Source organism: Mobula birostris, chromosome 3, assembly GCF_030028105.1.
Source record: "Mobula birostris isolate sMobBir1 chromosome 3, sMobBir1.hap1, whole genome shotgun sequence".
In the NCBI taxonomy this organism is placed as follows: domain Eukaryota; kingdom Metazoa; phylum Chordata; class Chondrichthyes; order Myliobatiformes; family Myliobatidae; genus Mobula; species Mobula birostris.
This window is the reverse complement of record NC_092372.1, coordinates 120,845,541-120,872,114: the sequence shown is the minus strand read 5'-3', so window position 1 is coordinate 120,872,114 and position 26,574 is coordinate 120,845,541. Positions and strand designations below refer to the sequence as shown.

Below are 26,574 nucleotides of genomic sequence, written 5' to 3'. Positions count from 1 at the left end.
CCTTACTCAAGCTACCGAGTTCCTCCAGCAGGTTGCTCATTGCTTCGACTGTCTTGTGTTCCTAGAGTTCACTTTGTACCCGGAATAGTGACACCCACTGCACGAGCTGGGCAATGTTGCAGGGGAATCATTTGATAGAAGCATAACATTGCAGCGGCTCTGTGGGGAATGACCACAGTCCAACATGGTGCCGTGACACAACAATGAGAAATGGGTCCCTCAGGCGAGGTACCTCCGACACACCTGGGGGCAGTGACAGAGAAAGCCTTTGAGAAGCCTGCAGAGTGAGGAAACTCAGTGCATGTTCTTATGACAAGGAAAAGATGGTTCAGCTGAATTGGGAGGTTGTTCCTTTACTCTGTGGAAGCTGATCTTGAGGCTGAATTCTTTGCAGGGTTGATGCAGAAAGTTACACCCTAACAGAACCTACTCACATGACCGTTTATTCACCTCATTCAAGGACAAATATCCAAAACCAGAGGAGGACGATTATCATGTTTATTTGTGCTTGATTCTGGAATGCTCAGAAATATTTTCACTCGGGTTTTTAAAGATCTACCATGGCTTTCTGGGGAGTCTGCAGCCAGCAGCTCTCATTGTACTTGTCGAGATCTCCAGCTATAACAATTCTTTTGTTCCCTTTTATTGGCAGAAAACAGCTCCTTGCACTCTTAATACGGGACATTGTTCAGCACAGGGTTGCTGAGATGCCATTTAGGGCCAACTTAGAAACCAGCCACCTTGTTCTTCTGACATGGGCACTTCCCCTTCATGCTGCTTCTCTGGATTTTTTTTCTTCAGGCGAGTCCTCCTCCACCTCTTTAAATATTTCACTTTCTTTCTCCCTGGAAGACTTGCCATTTCTTCCCTGCAAAATAGACTAGGCGTCAGGAGGAAACAATTAGGTTGCACAAACAATCCCCAAACATGGGCCTTTCTTCCACAGACATGTTAGTTGTTTCTGGAGCCGAGACATAATCTGGCAGTACCGTGATGCAAAAGTTTATGTTTATGTTGTGGAGACATGGGAGACAGGGCAGAGTGGAAACATCAGGAGCTTAGTGCATGTTCTTACAGATAAAGAGAGAACCAGAGGAATAGGCTGGGGCAGTGATGGTTGGTAGGGACAGGGGTCATCTAAATAACTTGGAAGCTGGATATGTGCACCCCTTTAAAGAAAATAATCACAACTATAGAACTTTGAAGTATGGAAGGGTACCATTCATCCCTGTGTATCACTAACAGTTCTTTGTTAGACCAGTATTTAGTTGCCTGCTCATTTTCTGTAGTCCTGGGTGAGAAGTTGCGTCAAACATATTTTTTTTGTTTTGGAAACCATAGTAATTTCTACCTACCACACAGCCATTCATCGACCGATGGAACAAACTTGCTATCTATAGTCTGTACTTGCTTTTAGTAAGTATGCTTGGTTTATATATTTGTTTTGTTTTGTACCTAGTTGTTGTTGTCATCATCATCAATATGTGCCGTGTCAAATGACATCATCATTATGTGCCTTGTCATGTGACATGGGCACATAATGTCCCCTGACCATGATTGTTCTTGGCAAATGTTTCTACAGAAGTGGTTTGCCGTTGCCTTCTTCTGGGCAGTGACTTTACAAGATGAGTGATCCCAGCCGCTATCAATACTCTTCAGAGATTGTCTGCCTGGCGTCAGTGGTCACACAACCAAGGCTTGTGATGTGCACCAGCTGCTCATACGACCATCCACCACCTGCTCCTATTGCTTCACGTGACCCAGATCAGGTGGCTAAGCAGGTGCTACATCTTGCCCAAGGGTGACCTGCAGGCTAGCGGAGAGAAGGAGTGTCTTATACCTCCTTTGGTAGAGACGCATCTCCACCCCGTCACTTGTAAACCCAGTTATAGTACATGTACATTTAGTTTCAAGTCCTCAGAACATCCCAAGACATTTCACTACTCATGAACTACTTCTGAAAAGGCACTGCATGGTACCATATGCAGTAATGAGATATTGTCATATTTTGCTGGTATTTATTCAAATAAGAATGTAAATTTATCCTCAAGTATTATTGCATGTTACTTAATGGCAAGCTAAGGGCAAATAGGAGGTGCTTTAAGTTTTTCTCTGATAGTTCACCATTCTCTCAGTGCTCCAAGGAAATGCTATGCCAGGCTGTATGGTCAAATCGCTGGAACTAAGATCTGTCAGTACAGTGACACGGCTGTTAGTGTTACTGCCTTCCCACTCCAATAACCTGCTCCAAACCCGGTGCTTCATGGAATTTGCACACTCTCCCTGTCATTTTTTTCTTCGAATTGTGCTTCTTGAACAATTTTGAGATACAGTAATTTATTGTTTTCTTCTGAAAGCTACTTGTACGATTCTATGTGACTGTAATGCGGCTGCAATTAAGTTTATATATGTAACTTAGCATATGACAATAAAGTCAATTTTGATTGTGGCAAGAAGCACTTCAGAGCCAGGTAATTGACAGTAAAAGTACATTGGGGTGCAGTTTATAAATACACATCTTTCTTTCTCTGATCATTCAAACTGTCCCCATTTCACACACACCTTTAAGTCCCTGTCTGCAAACTTTTGGAACATATTAGCATAAATCTTCTTGTTCTTCTCATGGTGCTCCTTTATCCTCTTCTGGCATATGACAAGCTGAGCCTTTGCTGCCTTGTTTTCAGGGTTGACCTGAAGCACCTTCTGGAAATCTGCCTTTGCCAGGTCGAACTCATTCACAGAGAGTCTCGCCTCTCCACGTCTGTACAGGGCCTTCTCATTCAGTCTGTCAATCGCTAATGCCTGCATGTGAATGAAATGAAGCTTGAGTTTTAAACCCCGCTGAATATTTGCAGTAATTATTATCATTTAATTCGTGGGTTGATTGCATTTCAAGAAGGAATGGAATGCAAAAGAAATCTTAAATAAAAACTCATTGCCAACAGTCATAACAATTCCCCTCTCTCACAGGATGCTATACTATCTAAATCTGCCTAGAGCTTAAAATCTGCTCCAAAGTCTGGAAATTTTCTGTCACACCGTAGGCCAGAGAAACATATAGCACAATACAGGCCCTTCGGCCCATAATGCTGTGCTGAACATGTACTTACTTTAGAAATAACCTAGGGTTACCCATAGCCCTCTATTTTTCTAAGCTCCATGTACCTGTCCAGGAGTCTCTTAAAAGACCCTATCGTATCCGCCTCCACCACCGTCGCCAGCAGCCCATTCCACGCACTCACCACCCTCCGCATAAAAAAACTTACCCCGACGTCTCCTCTGTACCTACTTCCAAGCACCTTAAAACTGTGCCCTCTTGTGCTAGCCAATTCAGCCCTGGGAAAAAGCCTCTGACTATCCACACCCACATGATCAATGCCTCTCATCATCTTATACACCTCTATCTGGTCACCTCTCATCCTCCGCCGCTCCAAGGAGAAAAGGCCAACATGAAAAGAAAACCTTTGCTTCAGAACTCATTCTAGGGATGTAAATGCCATTAAAATGATTGTTTTTTACGGGGTAGCCTTCAAAAGTTGGTGACGGATTCTTGAACACATCTGCTCCTCGCTTGAGAGTACTCCCTATTAGGTCAGGAGTTCCACCATTTCAGTTCAGGGCTGGGTGCTGGATGGAAACTCAGACAAGAGTTTCTCATTATTCCCCTCAAGTTTATTTCAACATAACTTTCCTTTAGGCTTGGACTCGAGGTAATTCGACGTGGCAGAACTGAGACAAGGCGAGGGAGCAGGTCTGGTGCCGAGAGTGAGGAAGACCCCAGATTCCATCGATTTCAGTGCTGAGTTGAATCGGAAAGGTCAGGTACAGGCTGAATCAAGGCAACGGGACCCAGGCCCCTGAGAGTATCAAAGTGACTGAACCTGATATTTGACCATAAGACCACAAGATAGAGGAGCAGAATTAGGTTATTTGGCCCATCAGGACGATGATTTAACTGCTGGACTGAATTGGAAAGGTAAGGAGATGGAGTCCAGGCGACTGAACCCAATATTTGGACAACAATTTAGATATTGGGCCAGATTGAAAAAATCTGTCTGTTAGGGCCCAAGGCAGGGGTGAGGAGATTAGATTAGAGTAGATTAGATTAGATTATGAGGACACGCAGTCCTCTTTTATTGTCATTTAGTAATGCATGCATTAAGAAATGATACAATATTCCTCCAGTGTGATGTTACAGAAACACAGGACAGACCAAGACTGAAAAACTAACAAAAACCACATAATTATAACATATAGTTACAACAATGCAAGCAATACCATAACCTGATGAAGAACAGGCCATGAGCACGGTAAAAAAAAGTTCAAAGTCTCTCGAAAGTCCCACATCTCACGCAGACAGGAGAAGGAAGAAAACTTTCCCTGCCATGCCCGACCATGGTCCGACTCAGAGTTATCCGAAAACTTCGAGCCTCCGATCAGCCCTCCGACACCGATATCAAGCACCACCTCTGCCGAACGCTACGACCCCAGCCCCGGCCGCCAGCAGCAGGCAAAGCTGAGGATTTTGGGGCCTTCCCTCCGGAGATTCTCGATCGCACAGTAGCAGCGGCAGCGAACCGGGCATTTCAGAAGTTTCTCCAGATGTTCCTCCATGCTTCTCACGGCTGTCTCCATCAAATCAGAGTTGTGCATGGTACCCTGTTTAACAAATACGATATCATTTCACCGGAGAGGCTGCGCGTGCTGCGTCGTGCCGTCATCTTCTCCTCCCGCCGGATTTAGTTTGCTGCTCCATTCTGTGCTGAACTAAGGGTCTGTGGACAGACTCACTTTGTGGATTTCAGTTCAGAACACTATTTGCTTGTGTTTATTGTTTGCGTGATTTGTTTTTTTTTCTCTCTGCACACTGGGTGTTCTTCTTTTTTAATGGGTTCTATTGGGTTTCTTTGTTTTGTGGCTGCCTGTTAGGAGCTGAATCTCAAGGCTGTGGAATGTATACATACTCTGATAATAAATGGACTTTGAACTTTTGAACATGACCATGAGTGACAAGTGACATAACTCCATCCACCTCCCTTTCTTCCACACCCCTTTGAACCAAAGGTCAGAAAAACATTCATTGATTTCACATTAAAATTATTCATTCAGCTATAATCTACAGCTTTTCATGAGAGGGCTGCATTCCCAAATCCCTTTTGCATGTCCTAATTATCCCGAATTCTTTCCTGCATGGCAGGCACTAGCTATACCTCCTTCCCCAGACTGCCACACTAAAAGTAAGTCTTGTTACTGAACACAGCGTTTCTAAAATCCTGAATCATAAGGTAGTAGTGATCCGGAATTCACTGCCTGGAGGAGTAGCAGAAATAATAAAATTTCACACATTTAAAAATCATCCACTTGGGTATGTACTTGAAGTGCCTGGATAAAGTCCTATAGCCTCAGCAATGGACTTGAGTTCACTCCTTCTGCTTGGACGTAGTATTGTACAACAGACCAGGCGTGTAGATCAGAGATACAGGAAACTGCAAAAGCTGGAATTAGGAGCAGCACACAAGTCCGGTATGGGGAGTTCATGGGTTGGAGCAGCATCGGGGTGAAGGGGACATTACTTGTTTCGGGTTGAAACCCTTCCACAGGATGCAGCTTCCTTTTACCCTCCACGCACTGTAGTCACAGGGCCTAATACGGGAATACATTTCTGTTTCGGTACCAGAGAGGAATAAATTGCTTCCTTTTGGAAAACACTTTTACGGCAGGTACAATGTGAATTTTATACTCAGCTGTCCCATCAGACGCTCTCAGGGCAGGTACAATGTGGATTTTATACGACACTGTCCCATCAGACTCTCTCAGGGCAGGGACAATGTGGATTTTAATGACACTCTCCCATTGGACTCTCTCAGGGCAGGTACAATGTGGATTTTATACGACACTGTCCCAATGGACTCTCTCAGGGCAGGTACAATGTGGATTTTATATGACACTGTCACATCAGACTCTCTCAGGGCAGGTACAATGTGGATTTTATACTAAACTGTCACATCAGACTCTCTCAGAGCAGGCAGGATGTGGATTTTATATGACACTGTCCCATTGGACTCTCTCAGGGCAGGTACAATGGCGATTTTATACGACACTGTCCCATTGGACTCACTCAGGGCAGGTACAATGTGGATTTTATACTAAACTGTCACATCAGACTCACTCAGAACAGGCACGATGTGGATTTTATACGACACTGTCCCATTGGACTCTCTCAGGGCAGGTACAATGTGGATTTTATACGACACTGTCACATCAGACTCTCTCAGGGCACGTACAATGTGGATTTTATACTAAACTGTCACATCAGACTCTCTCAGGGCAGGTACAATGTGGATTTTATACGACACTGTCCAATCAGACTCTCTCAGGGCAGGTACGATGTGGATTTTAAACGACACTGTCACATCAGACTCTCTCAGGGCAGGTACAATGTGGATTTTATACGACACTGTCCCATTCGACTCTCTCAGGGCAGGTATAATGTCGATTTTATACGACACTGTCACATCAGACTCTCTCAGGGCAGGTACAATGTGGATTTTATACGATACTGTCACATCAGACTCTATCAGGGCAGGTACAATGTGGATTTTATAGGACACTGTGACATCAGACTCTCTCAGGGCAGGTACAATGTGGATTTCATACGACACTGTCCCATTGGACTCTCTCAGGGCAGGTACAATGTGGATTTTATACGACACTGTCACATCAGACTCTGTCAGGACAGGTACAATGTGGATTTTATACGACACTGTCACATCAGACTCTCTCAGGGCAGGTACAATGTGGATTTTATATGACACTGTCACATCAGACTCTCTCAGGGCAGATACAATGTGGATTTTATACTAAACTGTCACATCAGACTCTCTCAGGGCAGGTACAATGTGGATTTTATACGACACTGTCACATCAGACTCTCTCAGGGCTGGTACAATGTTGATTTTATACTAAACTGTCAGATCAGACTCTCTCAGGGCAGGTACAATGTGGATTTTATACGACACTGTCCCATTCGACTCTCTCAGGGCAGGTATAATGTCGATTTTATACGACACTGTCACATCAGACTCTCTCAGGGCAGGTACAATGTGGATTTTATACGATACTGTCACATCAGACTCTCTCAGGGCAGGTACAATGTGGATTTTATAGGACACTGTGACATCAGACTCTCTCAGGGCAGGTACAATGTGGATTTCATACGACACTGTCCCATTGGACTCTCTCAGGGCAGGTACAATGTGGATTTTAAACGACACTGTCACATCAGACTCTCTCAGGGCAGGGACAATGTGAATTTTATACTAAACTGTCCCATCAGACTCTCTCAGGGCAGGTACAAAGTGGATTTTATACGACACCGTCCCATCAGACTCTCTCAGGGCAGGTACAATGTGGATTTTATACTGAACTGTGACATCAGACTCTCTCAGGGCAGGTACAATGTGGATTTTATACGACACTGTCCCATCAGACTCTCTCAGGGCAGGTACAATGTGGATTTTATACGACACTGTCCCATCGGACTCTCTCAGGGCAGGTATAATGTCGATTTTATACGACACTGTCACATCAGACTCTCTCAGGGCAGGTACAATGTGGATTTTATACGGCAATGTCACATCAGACTCTCTCAGGGCAGGTACAATATGGATTGTATACGACACTGTCCCATTGGACTCTCTCAGGGCAGGTATAATGTCGATTTTATGCAACACTGTCCCATTGGACTCTCTCAGGGAGATACAATGTGGATTTTATACGACACTGTCACATCAGACTCTCTCAGGACAGGTACAATGTGGATTTTATACGACACTGTCACATCAGACTCTCTCAGGACAGGTACAATGTGGATTTTATATGACACTGTCACATCAGACTCTCTCAGGGCAGGTACAATGTGGATTTTATACTAAACTGTCACATCAGACTCTCTCAGGGCAGGTACAACGCGGATTTTATACGACACTGTCACATCAGACTCTCTCAGGGCAGGTACAATGTGGATTTTATACTAAAGTGTCACATCAGACTCTCTCAGGGCAGGTACAATGTGGATTTTATACGACACTGTCCCATTGGACTCTCTCAGGGCAGGTACAATGTGGATTTTTTACGACACTGTCACATCAGACTCTCTCAGGGCAGGTAGAATGTGGATTTTATACTAAACTGTCACATCAGACTCTCTCAGTGCAGGTACAATGTGGATTTTATACGACACTTTCCCATCAGACTCTCTCAGAGCAGGTACAATGTGGATTTTATAAGACACTGTCCCATTGGACTCTCTCAGGGCAGGTACAATGTGGATTTTATTCGACACTGTCCCATCAGAGTCTCTCAGAGCAGGTACAATGTGGATTTTATACGACACTGTCCCATCAGACTCTCTCAGGGCAGGTACAATGTGGATTTTATACGACACTGTCCCATCAGACTCTCTCAGGGCAGGTACAATGTGGATTTTATACAACACTGTCCCATTGGACTCTCTCAGTGCAGGTACAATGTGGATTTTATTCGACACTGTCCCATCAGACTCTGTCAGGACAGGTACAATGTGGATTTTATACGACACTGTCACATTGGACTCTCTCAGGGCAGGTACAATGTGGATTTTATACGGCACTGTCACATCAGACTCTCTCAGGGCAGCTACAATGTGGATTTCATACAACACTGTCCCATCAGACTCTCTCAGGGCAGGTACAAAGTGGATTTTATACGACATTGTCCCATTGGACTCTCTCAGGGCAGGTATAATGACGATTTTATACGACACTGTCACATCAGACTCTCTCAGGGCAGGTGCAATGTGGATTTTATACTAAACTGTCACATCAGACTCTCTCAGAGCAGGTACAATGTGGAATTTATACGACACTGTCCCATCAGACACTCCCAGAGCAGGTACAATGTCGATTTTATGCAATACTGTCCCATTGGACTCTCTCAGGGAGATACAATGTGGATTTTATACGACACTGTCACATCAGACTCCCTCAGGGCATGTACAATGTGGATTCTATTCGACACTGTCCCATCAGACTCTCTCAGAGCAGGTACAATGTGGATTTTATACGACACTGTCCCATTGGACTCTCTCAGGGCAGGTACAATGTGGATTTTATACGACACCGTCCCATCAGACTCCCTCAGGGCAGGTACAATGTGGATTTTATACTAAACTGTCACATCAGACTCCCTCAGGACAGGTACAATGTGGATTTTATACGACACTGTCACATCAGACTCTCTCAGGGCAGGTACAATGTGGATTTTATATGACACTGTCACATCAGACTCTCTCAGGGCAGGTACAATGTGGATTTTATACTAAACTGTCACATCAGACTCTCTCAGGGCAGGTACAATGTGGATTTTATACGACACTGTCACATCAGACTCTCTCAGGGCAGGTACAATGTGGATTTTATACGACAATGTCACATCAGACTCTCTCAGAGCAGGTACAATGTGGATTTTATACTAAGCTGTCACATCAGACTCTCTCAGAGCAGGTACAATGTAGATTTAATAGGACACTGTCCCATCAGACTCTCTCAGGGCAGGTATAATGTGGATTTTATGCAACACTATCCAATTGGACTCTCTCAGGGAGATACAATGTGGATTTTATACGACACTGTCACATCAGACTCTCTCAGAGCAGGTACAATGTGGATTTTATACGACACTGTCACATCAGACTCTCTCAGAGCAGGTACAATGTGGATTTTATACGACACTGTCACATCAGACTCTGTCAGGACAGGTACAATGTGGATTTTATACGACACTGTCACATCAGACTCTCTCAGGGCAGGTACAATGTGGATTTTATATGACACTGTCACATCAGACTCTCTCAGGGCAGGTACAATGTGGATTTTATACTAAACTGTCACATCAGACTCTCTCAGGGCAGGTACAATGTGGATTTTATACGGCACTGTCACATCAGACACTCTCAGAGCAGTTACAATATGGATTTTATACGACACTGTCCCATTCGACTCTCTCAGGGCAGGTATAATGTCGATTTTATACGACACTGTCACATCAGACTCTCTCAGGGCAGGTACAATGTGGATTTTATACGATACTGTCACATCAGACTCTCTCAGGGCAGGTACAATGTGGATTTTATAGGACACTGTGACATCAGACTCTCTCAGGGCAGGTACAATGTGGATTTCATACGACACTGTCCCATTGGACTCTCTCAGGGCACGTACAATGTGGATTTTAAACGACACTGTCACATCAGACTCTCTCAGGGCAGGGACAATGTGAATTTTATACTAAACTGTCCCATCAGACTCTCTCAGGGCAGGTACAAAGTGGATTTTATACGACACCGTCCCATCAGACTCTCTCAGGGCAGGTACAATGTGGATTTGATACGACACTGTCCCATTGGACTCTCTCAGGGCAGATACAATGTGGATTTTATACGACACTATCACATCAGACTCTGTCAGGGCAGGTATAAAGTGGATTTTATACTGAACTGTGACATCAGACTCTCTCAGGGCAGGTACAATGTGGATTTTATACGACACTGTCCCATCAGACTCTCTCAGAACAGGTACAATGTGGATTTTATACGACACTGTCCCATCGGACTCTCTCAGGGCAGGTATAATGTCGATTTTATACGACACTGTCACATCAGACTCTCTCAGGGCAGGTACAATGTGGATTTTATACGGCACTGTCACATCAGACTCTCTCAGAGCAGGTACAATATGGATTGTATACGACACTGTCCCATTGGACTCTCTCAGGGCAGGTATAATGTCGATTTTATACGACACTGTCACATCAGACTCTCTCAGGGCAGGTGCAATGTGGATTTTATACTAAACTGTCCCATCAGACTCTCTCAGAGCAGGTACAATGTGGAATTTATACGACACTGTCCCATCAGACACTCTCAGAGCAGGTACAATGTGGATTTTATACGACACTGTCCCATCAGACTCTCTCAGGGAGAAACAATGTGGATTTTATACGACACTGTCACATCAGACTCTCTCAGGACAGGTACAATGTGGATTTTATACGACACTGTCACATCAGACTCTCTCAGGGAGGTACAATGTGGATTTTATATGACACTGTCACATCAGACTCTCTCAGGGCAGCTACAATGTGGATTTTATACTAAACTGTCACATCAGACTCTCTCAGGGCAGGTACAACGCGGATTTTATACGACACTGACACATCAGACTCTCTCAGGGCAGGTACAATGTGGATTTTATACTAAAGTGTCACATCAGACTCTCAGAGCAGGTACAATGTGGATTTTATACGACACTTTCCCATCAGACTCTCTCAGAGCAGGTACAATGTGGATTTTATACGACACGGTCACATCAGACACTCTCAGGGCAGATACAATGTGGATTTTATTCGACACTGTCACATCAGACTCTCTCAGGGCAGGTACAATGTGGATTTTATACGACACTGTCCCATCAGACTCTCTCAGGGCAGGTGCAATGTGGATTTTATACTAAACTGTCACATCAGACTCTCTCAGAGCAGGTACAATGTGGAATTTATACGACACTGTCCCATCAGACACTCTCAGAGCAGGTACAATGTGGATTTTATGCAACACTGTCCCAACAGACTCTCTCAGGGAGATACAATGTGGATTTTATACGACACTGTCACATCAGACTCTTTCAGAGCAGGTACAATGTGGATTTTATACGACACTGTCACATCAGACTCTCTCAGGACAGCTACAATGTGGATTTTATACGACACTGTCACATCAGACTCTCTCAGGACAGGTACAATGTGGATTTTATATGACACTGTCACATCAGACTCTCTCAGGGCAGGTACAATGTGGATTTTATACTAAACTGTCACATCAGACTCTCTCAGGGCAGGTACAACGCGGATTTTATACGACACTGTCACATCAGACTCTCTCAGGGCAGGTACAATGTGGATTTTATACGACACTGTCACATCAGACTCTCTCAGGGCAGGTAGAATGTGGATTTTATACTAAACTGTCACATCAGACTCTCTCAGTGCAGGTACAATGTGGATTTTATACTAAGCTGTCACATCAGACTCTCTCAGAGCAGGTACAATGTAGATTTAATACGACACTGTCCCATCAGACTCTCTCAGGGCAGGTATAATGTGGATTTTATGCAACACTGTCCAATTGGACTCTCTCAGGGAGATACAATGTGGATTTTATACGACACTGTCACATCAGACTCTCTCAGAGCAGGTACAATGTGGATTTTATACGACACTGTCACATCAGACTCTCTCAGGGCAGGTACAATGTGGATTTTATACTAAAGTGTCACATCAGACTCTCAGAGCAGGTACAATGTGGATTTTATACGACACTTTCCCATCAGACTCTCTCAGAGCAGGTACAATGTGGATTTTATACGACACGGTCACATCAGACACTCTCAGGGCAGGTACAATGTGGATTTTATTCGACACTGTCACATCAGACTCTCTCAGGGCAGGTACAATGTGGATTTTATACGACACTGTCCCATCAGACTCTCTCAGGGCAGGTGCAATGTGGATTTTATACTAAACTGTCACATCAGACTCTCTCAGAGCAGGTACAATGTGGAATTTATACGACACTGTCCCATCAGACACTCTCAGAGCAGGTACAATGTGGATTTTATGCAACACTGTCCCAACAGACTCTCTCAGGGAGATACAATGTGGATTTTATATGACACTGTCACATCAGACTCTTTCAGAGCAGGTACAATGTGGATTTTATACGACACTGTCACATCAGACTCTCTCAGGACAGGTACAATGTGGATTTTATACGACACTGTCACATCAGACTCTCTCAGGACAGGTACAATGTGGATTTTATATGACACTGTCACATCAGACTCTCTCAGGGCAGGTACAATGTGGATTTTATACTAAACTGTCACATCAGACTCTCTCAGGGCAGGTACAACGCGGATTTTATACGACACTGTCACATCAGACTCTCTCAGGGCAGGTACAATGTGGATTTTATACGACACTGTCACATCAGACTCTCTCAGGGCAGGTAGAATGTGGATTTTATACTAAACTGTCACATCAGACTCTCTCAGTGCAGGTACAATGTGGATTTTATACTAAGCTGTCACATCAGACTCTCTCAGAGCAGGTACAATGTAGATTTAATACGACACTGTCCCATCAGACTCTCTCAGGGCAGGTATAATGTGGATTTTATGCAACACTGTCCAATTGGACTCTCTCAGGGAGATACAATGTGGATTTTATACGACACTGTCACATCAGACTCTCTCAGAGCAGGTACAATGTGGATTTTATACGACACTGTCACATCAGACTCTCTCAGAGCAGGTACAATGTGGATTTTATACGACACTGTCACATCAGACTCTGTCAGGACAGGTACAATGTGGATTTTATACGACACTGTCACATCAGACTCTCTCAGGGCAGGTACAATGTGGATTTTATATGACACTGTCACATCAGACTCTCTCAGGGCAGGTACAATGTGGATTTTATACTAAACTGTCACATCAGACTCTCTCAGGGCAGGTACAATGTGGATTTTATATGGCACTGTCACATCAGACACTCTCAGAGCAGTTACAATATGGATTTCATACGACACTGTCCCATTCGACTCTCTCAGGGCAGGTATAATGTCGATTTTATACGACACTGTCACATCAGACTCTCTCAGGGCAGGGACAATGTGAATTTTATACTAAACTGTCCCATCAGACTCTCTCAGGGCAGGTACAAAGTGGATTTTATACGACACCGTCCCATCAGACTCTCTCAGGGCAGGTACAATGTGGATTTGATACGACACTGTCCCATTGGACTCTCTCAGGGCAGATACAATGTGGATTTTATACGACACTATCACATCAGACTCTGTCAGGGCAGGTACAAAGTGGATTTTATACTGAACTGTGACATCAGACTCTCTCAGGGCAGGTACAATGTGGATTTTATACGACACTGTCCCATCAGACTCTCTCAGAACAGGTACAATGTGGATTTTATACGACACTGTCCCATCGGACTCTCTCAGGGCAGGTATAATGTCGATTTTATACGACACTGTCACATCAGACTCTCTCAGGGCAGGTACAATGTGGATTTTATACGGCACTGTCACATCAGACTCTCTCAGAGCAGGTACAATATGGATTGTATACGACACTGTCCCATTGGACTCTCTCAGGGCAGGTATAATGTCGACTTTATACGACACTGTCACATCAGACTCTCTCAGGGCAGGTGCAATGTGGATTTTATACTAAACTGTCCCATCAGACTCTCTCAGAGCAGGTACAATGTGGAATTTATACGACACTGTCCCATCAGACACTCTCAGAGCAGGTACAATGTGGATTTTATACGACACTGTCCCATCAGACTCTCTCAGGGAGAAACAATGTGGATTTTATACGACACTGTCACATCAGACTCTCTCAGGACAGGTACAATGTGGATTTTATACGACACTGTCACATCAGACTCTCTCAGGGAGGTACAATGTGGATTTTATATGACACTGTCACATCAGACTCTCTCAGGGCAGCTACAATGTGGATTTTATACTAAACTGTCACATCAGACTCTCTCAGGGCAGGTACAACGCGGATTTTATACGACACTGTCACATCAGACTCTCTCAGGGCAGGTACAATGTGGATTTTATACTAAAGTGTCACATCAGACTCTCAGAGCAGGTACAATGTGGATTTTATACGACACTTTCCCATCAGACTCTCTCAGAGCAGGTACAATGTGGATTTTATACGACACGGTCACATGAGACTCTCTCAGGGCAGGTACAATGTGGATTTTATACGACACTGTCCCATCAGACTCTCTCAGGGCAGGTACAATGTGGATTTTATACGACACTGTCACATCAGACTCTCTCAGGGCAGGTGCAATGTGGATTTTATACTAAACTGTCACATCGGACTCTCTCAGAGCAGGTACAATGTGGAATTTATACGACACTGTCCCATCAGACACTCTCAGAGCAGGTACAATGTGGATTTTATGCAACACTGTCCCATCAGACTCTCTCAGGGAGATACAATGTGGATTTTATACGACACTGTCACATCAGACTCTTTCAGAGCAGGTACAATGTGGATTTTATACGACACTGTCAAATCAGACTCTCTCAGGACAGGTACAATGTGGATTTTATACGACACTGTCACATCAGACTCTCTCAGGACAGGTACAATGTGGATTTTATATGACACTGTCACATCAGACTCTCTCAGGGCAGGTACAATGTGGATTTTATACTAAACTGTCACATCAGACTCTCTCAGGGCAGGTACAACGCGGATTTTATACGACACTGTCACATCAGACTCTCTCAGGGCAGGTACAATGTGGATTTTATACGACACTGTCACATCAGACTCTCTCAGGGTAGGTAGAATGTGGATTTTATACTAAACTGTCACATCAGACTCTCTCAGTGCAGGTACAATGTGGATTTTATACGACACTGTCCCATCAGACTCTCTCAGAGCAGGTACAATGTGGATTTTATACGACACTGTCACATCAGACTCTCTCAGGGCAGGTAGAATGTGGATTTTATACTAAACTGTCACATCAGACTCTCTCAGTGCAGGTACAATGTGGATTTTATACGACACTTTCCCATCAGACTCTCTCAGAGCAGGTACAATATGGATTGTATACGACACTGTCCCATTGGACTCTCTCAGGGCAGGTATAATGTCGATTTTATACGACACTGTCGCATCAGACTCTCTCAGGGCAGGTGCAATGTGGATTTTATACTAAACTGTCACATCAGACTCTCTCAGAGCAGGTACAATGTGGAATTTATACGACACTGTCCCATCAGACACTCTCAGAGCAGGTACAATGTGGATTTTATGCAACACTGTCCCAACAGACTCTCTCAGGGAGATACAATGTGGATTTAATACGACACTGTCACATCAGACTCTTTCAGAGCAGGTACAATGTGGATTTTATACGACACTGTCACATCAGACTCTCTCAGGACAGGTACAATGTGGATTTTATACGACACTGTCACATCAGACTCTCTCAGGACAGGTACAATGTGGATTTTATATGACACTGTCACATCAGACTCTGTCAGGGCAGGTACAATGTGGATTTTATACTAAACTGTCACATCAGACTCTCTCAGGGCAGGTACAACGCGGATTTTATACGACACTGTCACATCAGACTCTCTCAGGGCAGGTACAATGTGGATTTTATACGACACTGTCACATCAGACTCTCTCAGGGCAGGTAGAATGTGGATTTTATACTAAACTGTCACATCAGACTCTCTCAGTGCAGGTACAATGTGGATTTTATACTAAGCTGTCACATCAGACTCTCTCAGAGCAGGTACAATGTAGATTTAATACGACACTGTCCCATCAGACTCTCTCAGGGCAGGTATAATGTGGATTTTATGCAACACTGTCCAATTGGACTCTCTCAGGGAGATACAATGTGGATTTTATACGACACTGTCACATCAGACTCTCTCAGAGCAGGTACAATGTGGATTTTATACGACACTGTCACATCAGACTCTCTCAGGGCAGATACAATGTGGATTTTATACTAAAGTGTCACATCAGACTCTCAGAGCAGGTACAATGTGGATTTTATACGACACTTTCCCATCAGACTCTCTCAGAGCAGGTACAATGTGGATTTTATACGACACGGTCACATCAGACACTCTCAGGGCAGGTACAATGTGGATTTTATTCGACACTGTCACATCAGACTCTCTCAGGGCAGGTACAATGTGGATTTTATACGACACTGTCCCATCAGACTCTCTCAGGGCAGGTGCAATGTGGATTTTATACTAAACTGTCACATCAGACTCTCTCAGAGCAGGTACAATGTGGAATTTATACGACACTGTCCCATCAGACACTCTCAGAGCAGGTACAATGTGGATTTTATGCAACACTGTCCCAACAGACTCTCTCAGGGAGATACAATGTGGATTTTATACGACACTGTCACATCAGACTCTTTCAGAGCAGGTACAATGTGGATTTTATACGACACTGTCACATCAGACTCTCTCAGGACAGGTACAATATGGATTTTATACGACACTGTCACATCAGACTCTCTCAGGACAGGTACAATGTGGATTTTATATGACACTGTCACATCAGACTCTCTCAGGGCAGGTACAATGTGGATTTTATACTAAACTGTCACATCAGACTCTCTCAGGGCAGGTACAACGCAGATTTTATACGACACTGTCACATCAGACTCTCTCAGGGCAGGTACAATGTGGATTTTATACGACACTGTCACATCAGACTCTCTCAGGGCAGGTAGAATGTGGATTTTATACTAAACTGTCACATCAGACTCTCTCAGTGCAGGTACAATGTGGATTTTATACTAAGCTGTCACATCAGACTCTCTCAGAGCAGGTACAATGTAGATTTAATACGACACTGTCCCATCAGACTCTCTCAGGGCAGGTATAATGTGGATTTTATGCAACACTGTCCAATTGGACTCTCTCAGGGAGATACAATGTGGATTTTATACGACACTGTCACATCAGACTCTCTCAGAGCAGGTACAATGTGGATTTTATACGACACTGTCACATCAGACTCTCTCAGAGCAGGTACAATGTGGATTTTATACGACACTGTCACATCAGACTCTGTCAGGACAGGTACAATGTGGATTTTATACGACACTGTCACATCAGACTCTCTCAGGGCAGGTACAATGTGGATTTTATATGACACTGTCACATCAGACTCTCTCAGGGCAGGTACAATGTGGATTTTATACTAAACTGTCACATCAGACTCTCTCAGGGCAGGTACAATGTGGATTTTATATGGCACTGTCACATCAGACACTCTCAGAGCAGTTACAATATGGATTTCATACGACACTGTCCCATTCGACTCTCTCAGGGCAGGTATAATGTCGATTTTATACGACACTGTCACATCAGACTCTCTCAGGGCAGGGACAATGTGAATTTTATACTAAACTGTCCCATCAGACTCTCTCAGGGCAGGTACAAAGTGGATTTTATACGACACCGTCCCATCAGACTCTCTCAGGGCAGGTACAATGTGGATTTGATACGACACTGTCCCATTGGACTCTCTCAGCGCAGGTACAATGTGGATTTTACACGACACTGTCCCATTGGACTCACTCAGGGCAGGTACAATGTGGATTTTATACGACACTATCACATCAGACTCTGTCAGGGCAGGTACAAAGTGGATTTTATACTGAACTGTGACATCAGACTCTCTCAGGGCAGGTACAATGTGGATTTTATACGACACTGTCCCATCAGACTCTCTCAGAACAGGTACAATGTGGATTTTATACGACACTGTCCCATCGGACTCTCTCAGGGCAGGTATAATGTCGATTTTATACGACACTGTCACATCAGACTCTCTCAGGGCAGGTACAATGTGGATTTTATACGGCACTGTCACATCAGACTCTCTCAGAGCAGGTACAATATGGATTGTATACGACACTGTCCCATTGGACTCTCTCAGGGCAGGTATAATGTCGATTTTATACGACACTGTCACATCAGACTCTCTCAGGGCAGGTGCAATGTGGATTTTATACTAAACTGTCCCATCAGACTCTCTCAGAGCAGGTACAATGTGGAATTTATACGACACTGTCCCATCAGACACTCTCAGAGCAGGTACAATGTGGATTTTATACGACACTGTCCCATCAGACTCTCTCAGGGAGAAACAATGTGGATTTTATACGACACTGTCACATCAGACTCTCTCAGGACAGGTACAATGTGGATTTTATACGACACTGTCACATCAGACTCTCTCAGGGAGGTACAATGTGGATTTTATATGACACTGTCACATCAGACTCTCTCAGGGCAGCTACAATGCGGATTTTATACTAAACTGTCACATCAGACTCTCTCAGGGCAGGTACAACGCGGATTTTATACGACACTGTCACATCAGACTCTCTCAGGGCAGGTACAATGTGGATTTTATACTAAAGTGTCACATCAGACTCTCAGAGCAGGTACAATGTGGATTTTATACGACACTTTCCCATCAGACTCTCTCAGAGCAGGTACAATGTGGATTTTATACGACACGGTCACATCAGACTCTCTCAGGGCAGGTACAATGTGGATTTTATACGACACTGTCCCATCAGACTCTCTCAGGGCAGGTACAATGTGGATTTTATACGACACTGTCACATCAGACTCTCTCAGGGCAGGTGCAATGTGGATTTTATACTAAACTGTCACATCAGACTCTCTCAGAGCAGGTACAATGTGGAATTTATACGACACTGTCCCATCAGACACTCTCAGAGCAGGTACAATGTGGATTTTATGCAACACTGTCCCATCAGACTCTCTCAGGGAGATACAATGTGGATTTTATACGACACTGTCACATCAGACTCTTTCAGAGCAGGTACAATGTGGATTTTATACGACACTGTCACATCAGACTCTCTCAGGACAGGTACAATGTGGATTTTATACGACACTGTCACATCAGACTCTCTCAGGACAGGTACAATGTGGATTTTATATGACACTGTCACATCAGACTCTCTCAGGGCAGGTACAATGTGGATTTTATACTAAACTGTCACATCAGACTCTCTCAGGGCAGGTACAACGCGGATTTTATACGACACTGTCACATCAGACTCTCTCAGGGCAGGTACAATGTGGATTTTATACGACACTGTCACATCAGACTCTCTCAGGGTAGGTAGAATGTGGATTTTATACTAAACTGTCACATCAGACTCTCTCAGTGCAGGTACAATGTGGATTTTATACGACACTGTCCCATCAGACTCTCTCAGAGCAGGTACAATGTGGATTTTATACGACACTGTCACATCAGACTCTCTCAGGGCAGGTAGAATGTGGATTTTATACTAAACTGTCACATCAGACTCTCTCAGTGCAGGTACAATGTGGATTTTATACGACACTTTCCCATCAGACTCTCTCAGAGCAGGTACAATGTGGATTTTATACGATACTGTCCCATTGGACTCTCTCAGGGCAGGTATAATGTCGATTTTATACGACACTGTCACATCAGACTCTCTCAGGGCAGGTAGAATGTGGATTTTATACGGCACTGTCACATCAGACTCTCTCAGAGCAGGTACAATATGGATTGTATACGACACTGTCCCATTGGACTCTCTCAGGGCAGGTATAATGTCGATTTTATACGACACTGTCACATCAGACTCTCTCAGGGCAGGTGCAATGTGGATTTTATACTAAACTGTCCCATCAGACTCTCTCAGAGCAGGTACAATGTGGAATTTATACGACACGGTCACATCAGACACTCTCAGGGCAGGTACAATGTGGATTTTATACGACACTGTCCCATCAGACTCTCTCAGGGAGAAACAATGTGGATTTTATACGACACTGTCACATCAGACTCTCTCAGGACAGGTACAATGTGGATTTTATACGACACTGTCACATCAGACTCTCTCAGGGAGGTACCATGTGGATTTTATACGACACTGTCACATCAGACTCTCTCAGGACAGGTACAATGTGGATTTTATACGACACTGTCACATCAGACTCTCTCAGGGAGGTACCATGTGGATTTTATACTAAAGTGTCACATCAGACTCTCAGAGCAGGTACAATGTGGATTTTATACGACACTTTCCCATCAGACTCTCTCAGAGCAGGTACAATGTGGATTTTATACGACACGGTCACATCAGACTCTCTGAGGGCAGGTACAATGTGGAATTTATACGACACTGTCACATCAGACTCTCTCAGGGCAGGTGCAATGTGGATTTTATACTAAACTGTCACATCAGACTCTCTCAGAGCAGGTACAATGTGGAATTTATACGACACTGTCCCATCAGACACTCTCAGAGCAGGTACAATGTGGATTTTATGCAACACTGTCCCATCAGACTCTCTCAGGGAGATACAATGTGGATTTTATACGACACTGTCACATCAGACTCTTTCAGAGCAGGTACAATGTGGATTTTATACGACACTGTCACATCAGACTCTCTCAGGACAGGTACAATGTGGATTTTATACGACACTGTCACATCAGACTCTCTCAGGGCAGGTACAATGTGGATTTTATACTAAACTGTCACATCAGACTCTCTCAGGGCAGGTACAACGCGGATTTTATACGACACTGTCACATCAGACTCTCTCAGGGCAGGTAGAATGTGGATTTTATACTAAACTGTCACATCAGACTCTCTCAGTGCAGGTACAATGTGGATTTTATACTAAACTGTCACATCAGACTCTCTCAGTGCAGGTACAATGTGGATTTTATACGACACTGTCCCATCAGACTCTCTCAGAGCAGGTACAATGTGGATTTTATACGACACTGTCACATCAGACTCTCTCAGGGCAGGTAGAATGTGGATTTTATACTAAACTGTCACATCAGACTCTCTCAGTGCAGGTAGAATGTGGATTTTATACGACACTGTCCCATCAGACTCTCTCAGGGCCGGTACAATGTGGATTTTATACGACACTGTCCCATTGGACTCTCTCAGTGCAGGTACAATGTGGATTTTATTCGACACTGTCCCATCAGACTCTGTCAGGACAGGTACAATGTGGATTTTATACGACACTGTCACATTGGACTCTCTCAGCGCAGCTACAATGTGGATTTCATACAACACTGTCCCATCAGACTCTCTCAGGGCAGGTACAATGTGGATTTTATACGACACTGTCCCATTGGACTCTCTCAGGGCAGGTATAATGTCGATTTTATACGACACTGTCACATCAGACTCTCTCAGGGCAGGTGCAATGTGGATTTTATACTAAACTGTCACATCAGACTCTCTCAGAGCAGGTACAATGTGGGATTTATACGACACTGTCCCATCAGACACTCCCAGAGCAGGTACAATGTCGATTTTATGCAATACTGTCCCATTGGACTCTCTCAGGGAGATACAATTTGGATTTTATACGACACTGTCACATCAGACTCTCTCAGGGCATGTACAATGTGGATTTTATTCGACACTGTCCCATCAGACTCTCTCAGAGCAGGTACAATGTGGATTTTATACGACACTGTCCCATTGGACTCTCTCAGGGCAGGTACAATGTGGATTTTATACAACACCGTACCATCAGACTCTCTCAGGGCAGGTACAATGTGGATTTTATATGACACTGTCACATCAGACTCTCTCAGGGCAGGTACAATGTGGATATTATACTAAACTGTCACATCAGACTCTCTCAGGGCAGGTACAATGTGGATTTTATACTAAGCTGTCACATCAGACTCTCTCAGGGCAGGTACAATGTGGATTTTATACAACACTGTCCCATTGGACTCTCTGAGGGCAGGTACAATGTAGATTTAATACGACACTGTCCCATTGGACTCTCTCAGGGCAGGTACAATGTGGATTTTATACGACACTGTCCCATCAGACTCTCTCAGGGCAGGTACAATGTGGATTTTATACGACACTGTCCCATCAGACTCTCTCAGGGCTGGTACAATGTGGATTTTATGCAACACTGTCCCATTGGACTCTCTCAGGGAGATACAATGTGGATTTTATACGACACTGTCACATCAGACTCTCTCAGAGCAGGTACAATGTGGATTTTATACGACAATGTCACATCAGACTCTCTCAGAGCAGGTACAATGTGGATTTTATATGACACTGTCACATCAGACTCTCTCAGGGCAGGTACAATGTGGATTTTATACTAAACTGTCACATCAGACTCTCTCAGGGCAGGTACAATGTGGATTTTATACAGCACTGTCACATCAGACACTCTCAGAGCAGTTACAATATGGATTTTATACGACACTGTCCCATTCGACTCTCTCAGGGCAGGTATAATGTCGATTTTATACGACACTGTCACATCAGACTCTCTCAGGGCAGGTATAATGTGGATTTTATACGATACTGCATATCAGACTCTCTCAGGGCAGGTACAATGTGGATTTTATAGGACACTGTGACATCAGACTCTCTCAGGGCAGGTACAATGTGGATTTCATACGACACTGTCCCATTGGACTCTCTCAGGGCAGGTACAATGTGGATTTTAAACGACACTGTCACATCAGACTCTCTCAGGGCAGGGACAATGTGAATTTTATACTAAACTGTCCCATCAGACTCTCTCAGGGCAGGTACAAAGTGGATTTTATACGACACCGTCCCATCAGACTCTCTCAGGGCAGGTACAATGTGGATTTTATACGACACTGTCCCATTGGACTCTCTCAGGGCAGATACAATGTGGATTTTATACGACACTATCACATCAGACTCTGCAGGGCAGGTACAATGTGGATTTTATACTGAACTGTGACATCAGACTCTCTCAGGGCAGGTACAATGTGGATTTTATACGACACTGTCCCATCAGACTCTCTCAGAACATGTACAATGTGGATTTTATACGACACTGTCCCATCGGACTCTCTCAGGGCAGGTATAATGTCGATTTTATACGACACTGTCACATCAGACTCTCTCAGGGCAGGTACAATGTGGATTTTATACGGCACTGTCACATCAGACTCTCTCAGAGCATGTACAATATGGATTGTATACGACACTGTCCCATTGGACTCTCTCAGGGCAGGTATAATGTCGATTTTATACGACACTGTCACATCAGACTCTCTCAGGGCAGGTGCAATGTGGATTTTATACTAAACTGTCACATCAGACTCTCTCAGAACAGGTACAATGTGGAATTTATATGACACTGTCCCATCAGACTCTCTCAGGGAGATACAATGTGGATTTTATACGACACTGTCACATCAGACTCTCTCAGGACAGGTACAATGTGGATTTTATATGACACTGTCACATCAGACTCTCTCAGGGAGGTACAATGTGGATTTTATATGACACTGTCACATCAGACTCTCTCAGGGCAGGTACAATGTGGATTTTATACTAAACTGTCACATCAGACTCTCTCAGGGCAGGTACAACGCGGATTTTATACGACACTGTCACATCACACTCTCTCAGGGCAGGTACAATGTGGATTTTATACTAAAGTGTCACATCAGACTCTCAGAGCAGGTACAATGTGGATTTTATACGACACTGTCCCATTGGACTCTCTCAGGGCAGGTACAATGTGGATTTTTTACGACACTGTCACATCAGACTCTCTCAGGGCAGGTAGAATGTGGATTTTATACTAAACTGTCACATCAGACTCTCTCAGTGCAGGTACAATGTGGATTTTATACGACACTTTCCCATCAGACTCTCTCAGAGCAGGTACAATGTGGATTTTATACGACACGGTCACATCAGACACTCTCAGGGCAGGTACAATGTGGATTTTATTCGACGCTGTCCCATCAGAGTCTCTCAGAGCAGGTACAATGTGGATTTTATACGACACTGTCCCATCAGACTCTCTCAGGGCAGGTACAATGTGGATTTTATACGACACTGTCCCATTGGACTCTCTCTGGGCAGGTACAATGTGGATTTTATACGACACTGTCCCATTGGACTCTCTCAGTGCAGGTACAATCTGGATTTTATTCGACACTGTCCCATTGGACTCTCTCAGGGCAGGTACAATGTGGATTTTATACGACACTGTCACATTGGACTCTCTCAGGGCAGGTACAATGTGGATTTTATACTAAACTGTCACATCAGACTCTCTCAGGGCAGCTACAATGTGGATTTCATACAACACTGTCCCATCAGTCTCTCTCAGGGCAGGTACAATGTGGATTTTATACGACACTGTCCCATTGGAGTCTCTCAGGGCAGGTACAATGTGGATTTTATACTAAACTGTCACATCAGACACTCTCAGGGCAGGTACAATGTGGATTTTATACTAAACTGTCCCATCAAACTCTCTCAGGGCAGGTACAATGTGGATTTTATACGATACTGTCACATCAGACTCTCTCAGGGCAGGTATAATGTGGACTTTATACGACACTGTCCCATTGGACTCTCTCAGGGCAGGTACAATGGGGATTTTATACGACACTGTCCCATTGGACTCACTCAGGGCAGGTACAATGTGGATTTTATACTAAACTGTCACATCAGACTCTCTCAGGGCAGGTACAATGTGGATTTTATACAGCACTGTCACATCAGACACTCTCAGAGCAGTTACAATATGGATTTTATACGACACTGTCCCATTCGACTCTCTCAGGGCAGGTATAATGTCGATTTTATACGACACTGTCACATCAGACTCTCTCAGGGCAGGTATAATGTGGATTTTATACGATACTGCACATCAGACTCTCTCAGGGCAGGTACAATGTGGATTTTATAGGACACTGTGACATCAGACTCTCTCAGGGCAGGTACAATGTGGATTTCATACGACACTGTCCCATTGGACTCTCTCAGGGCAGGTACAATGTGGATTTTAAACGACACTGTCACATCAGACTCTCTCAGGGCAGGGACAATGTGAATTTTATACTAAACTGTCCCATCAGACTCTCTCAGGGCAGGTACAAAGTGGATTTTATACGACACCGTCCCATCAGACTCTCTCAGGGCAGGTACAATGTGGATTTTATACGACACTGTCCCATTGGACTCTCTCAGGGCAGATACAATGTGGATTTTATACGACACTATCACATCAGACTCTGCAGGGCAGGTACAATGTGGATTTTATACTGAACTGTGACATCAGACTCTCTCAGGGCAGGTACAATGTGGATTTTATACGACACTGTCCCATCAGACCCTCTCAGAACATGTACAATGTGGATTTTATACGACACTGTCCCATCGGACTCTCTCAGGGCAGGTACAATGTCGATTTTATACGACACTGTCACATCAGACTCTCTCAGGGCAGGTACAATGTGGATTTTATACGGCACTGTCACATCAGACTCTCTCAGAGCATGTACAATATGGATTGTATACGACACTGTCCCATTGGACTCTGTCAGGGCAGGTATAATGTCGATTTTATACGACACTGTCACATCAGACTCTCTCAGGGCAGGTGCAATGTGGATTTTATACTAAACTTTCACATCAGACTCTCTCAGAGCAGGTACAATGTGGAATTTATATGACACTGTCCCATCAGACTCTCTCAGGGAGATACAATGTGGATTTTATACGACACTGTCACATCAGACTCTCTCAGGACAGGTACAATGTGGATTTTATACGACACTGTCACATCAGACTCTCTCAGGGAGGTACAATGTGGATTTTATATGACACTGTCACATCAGACTCTCTCAGGGCAGGTACAATGTGGATTTTATACTAAACTGTCACATCAGACTCTCTCAGGGCAGGTACAACGCGGATTTTATACGACACTGTCACATCACACTCTCTCAGGGCAGGTACAATGTGGATTTTATACTAAAGTGTCACATCAGACTCTCA

The 26,574-nt window shown here is 44.1% G+C and overlaps 1 protein-coding gene across 5 annotated transcripts in view; it reads right to left on the bottom strand.

The window, feature by feature from the left end:
- Positions 1–484: 484 nt before the first annotated feature.
- LOC140195243 (peptidyl-prolyl cis-trans isomerase FKBP5-like) overlaps positions 485–26,574 on the bottom strand; it is a 474,319-nt gene continuing 448,229 nt past the window's right edge. For all 5 annotated transcript variants that reach the window (XM_072253271.1, XM_072253274.1, XM_072253272.1 and 2 more), the window contains 2 exons: positions 2,563–2,802; positions 485–868 (listed from right to left, as the gene is read on the bottom strand). In XM_072253271.1, the coding sequence (XP_072109372.1) occupies positions 770–868; positions 2,563–2,802 (339 nt within the window). In that variant the 3' untranslated portion in view covers positions 485–769. The remainder of the gene's footprint in view (positions 869–2,562; positions 2,803–26,574) is intronic.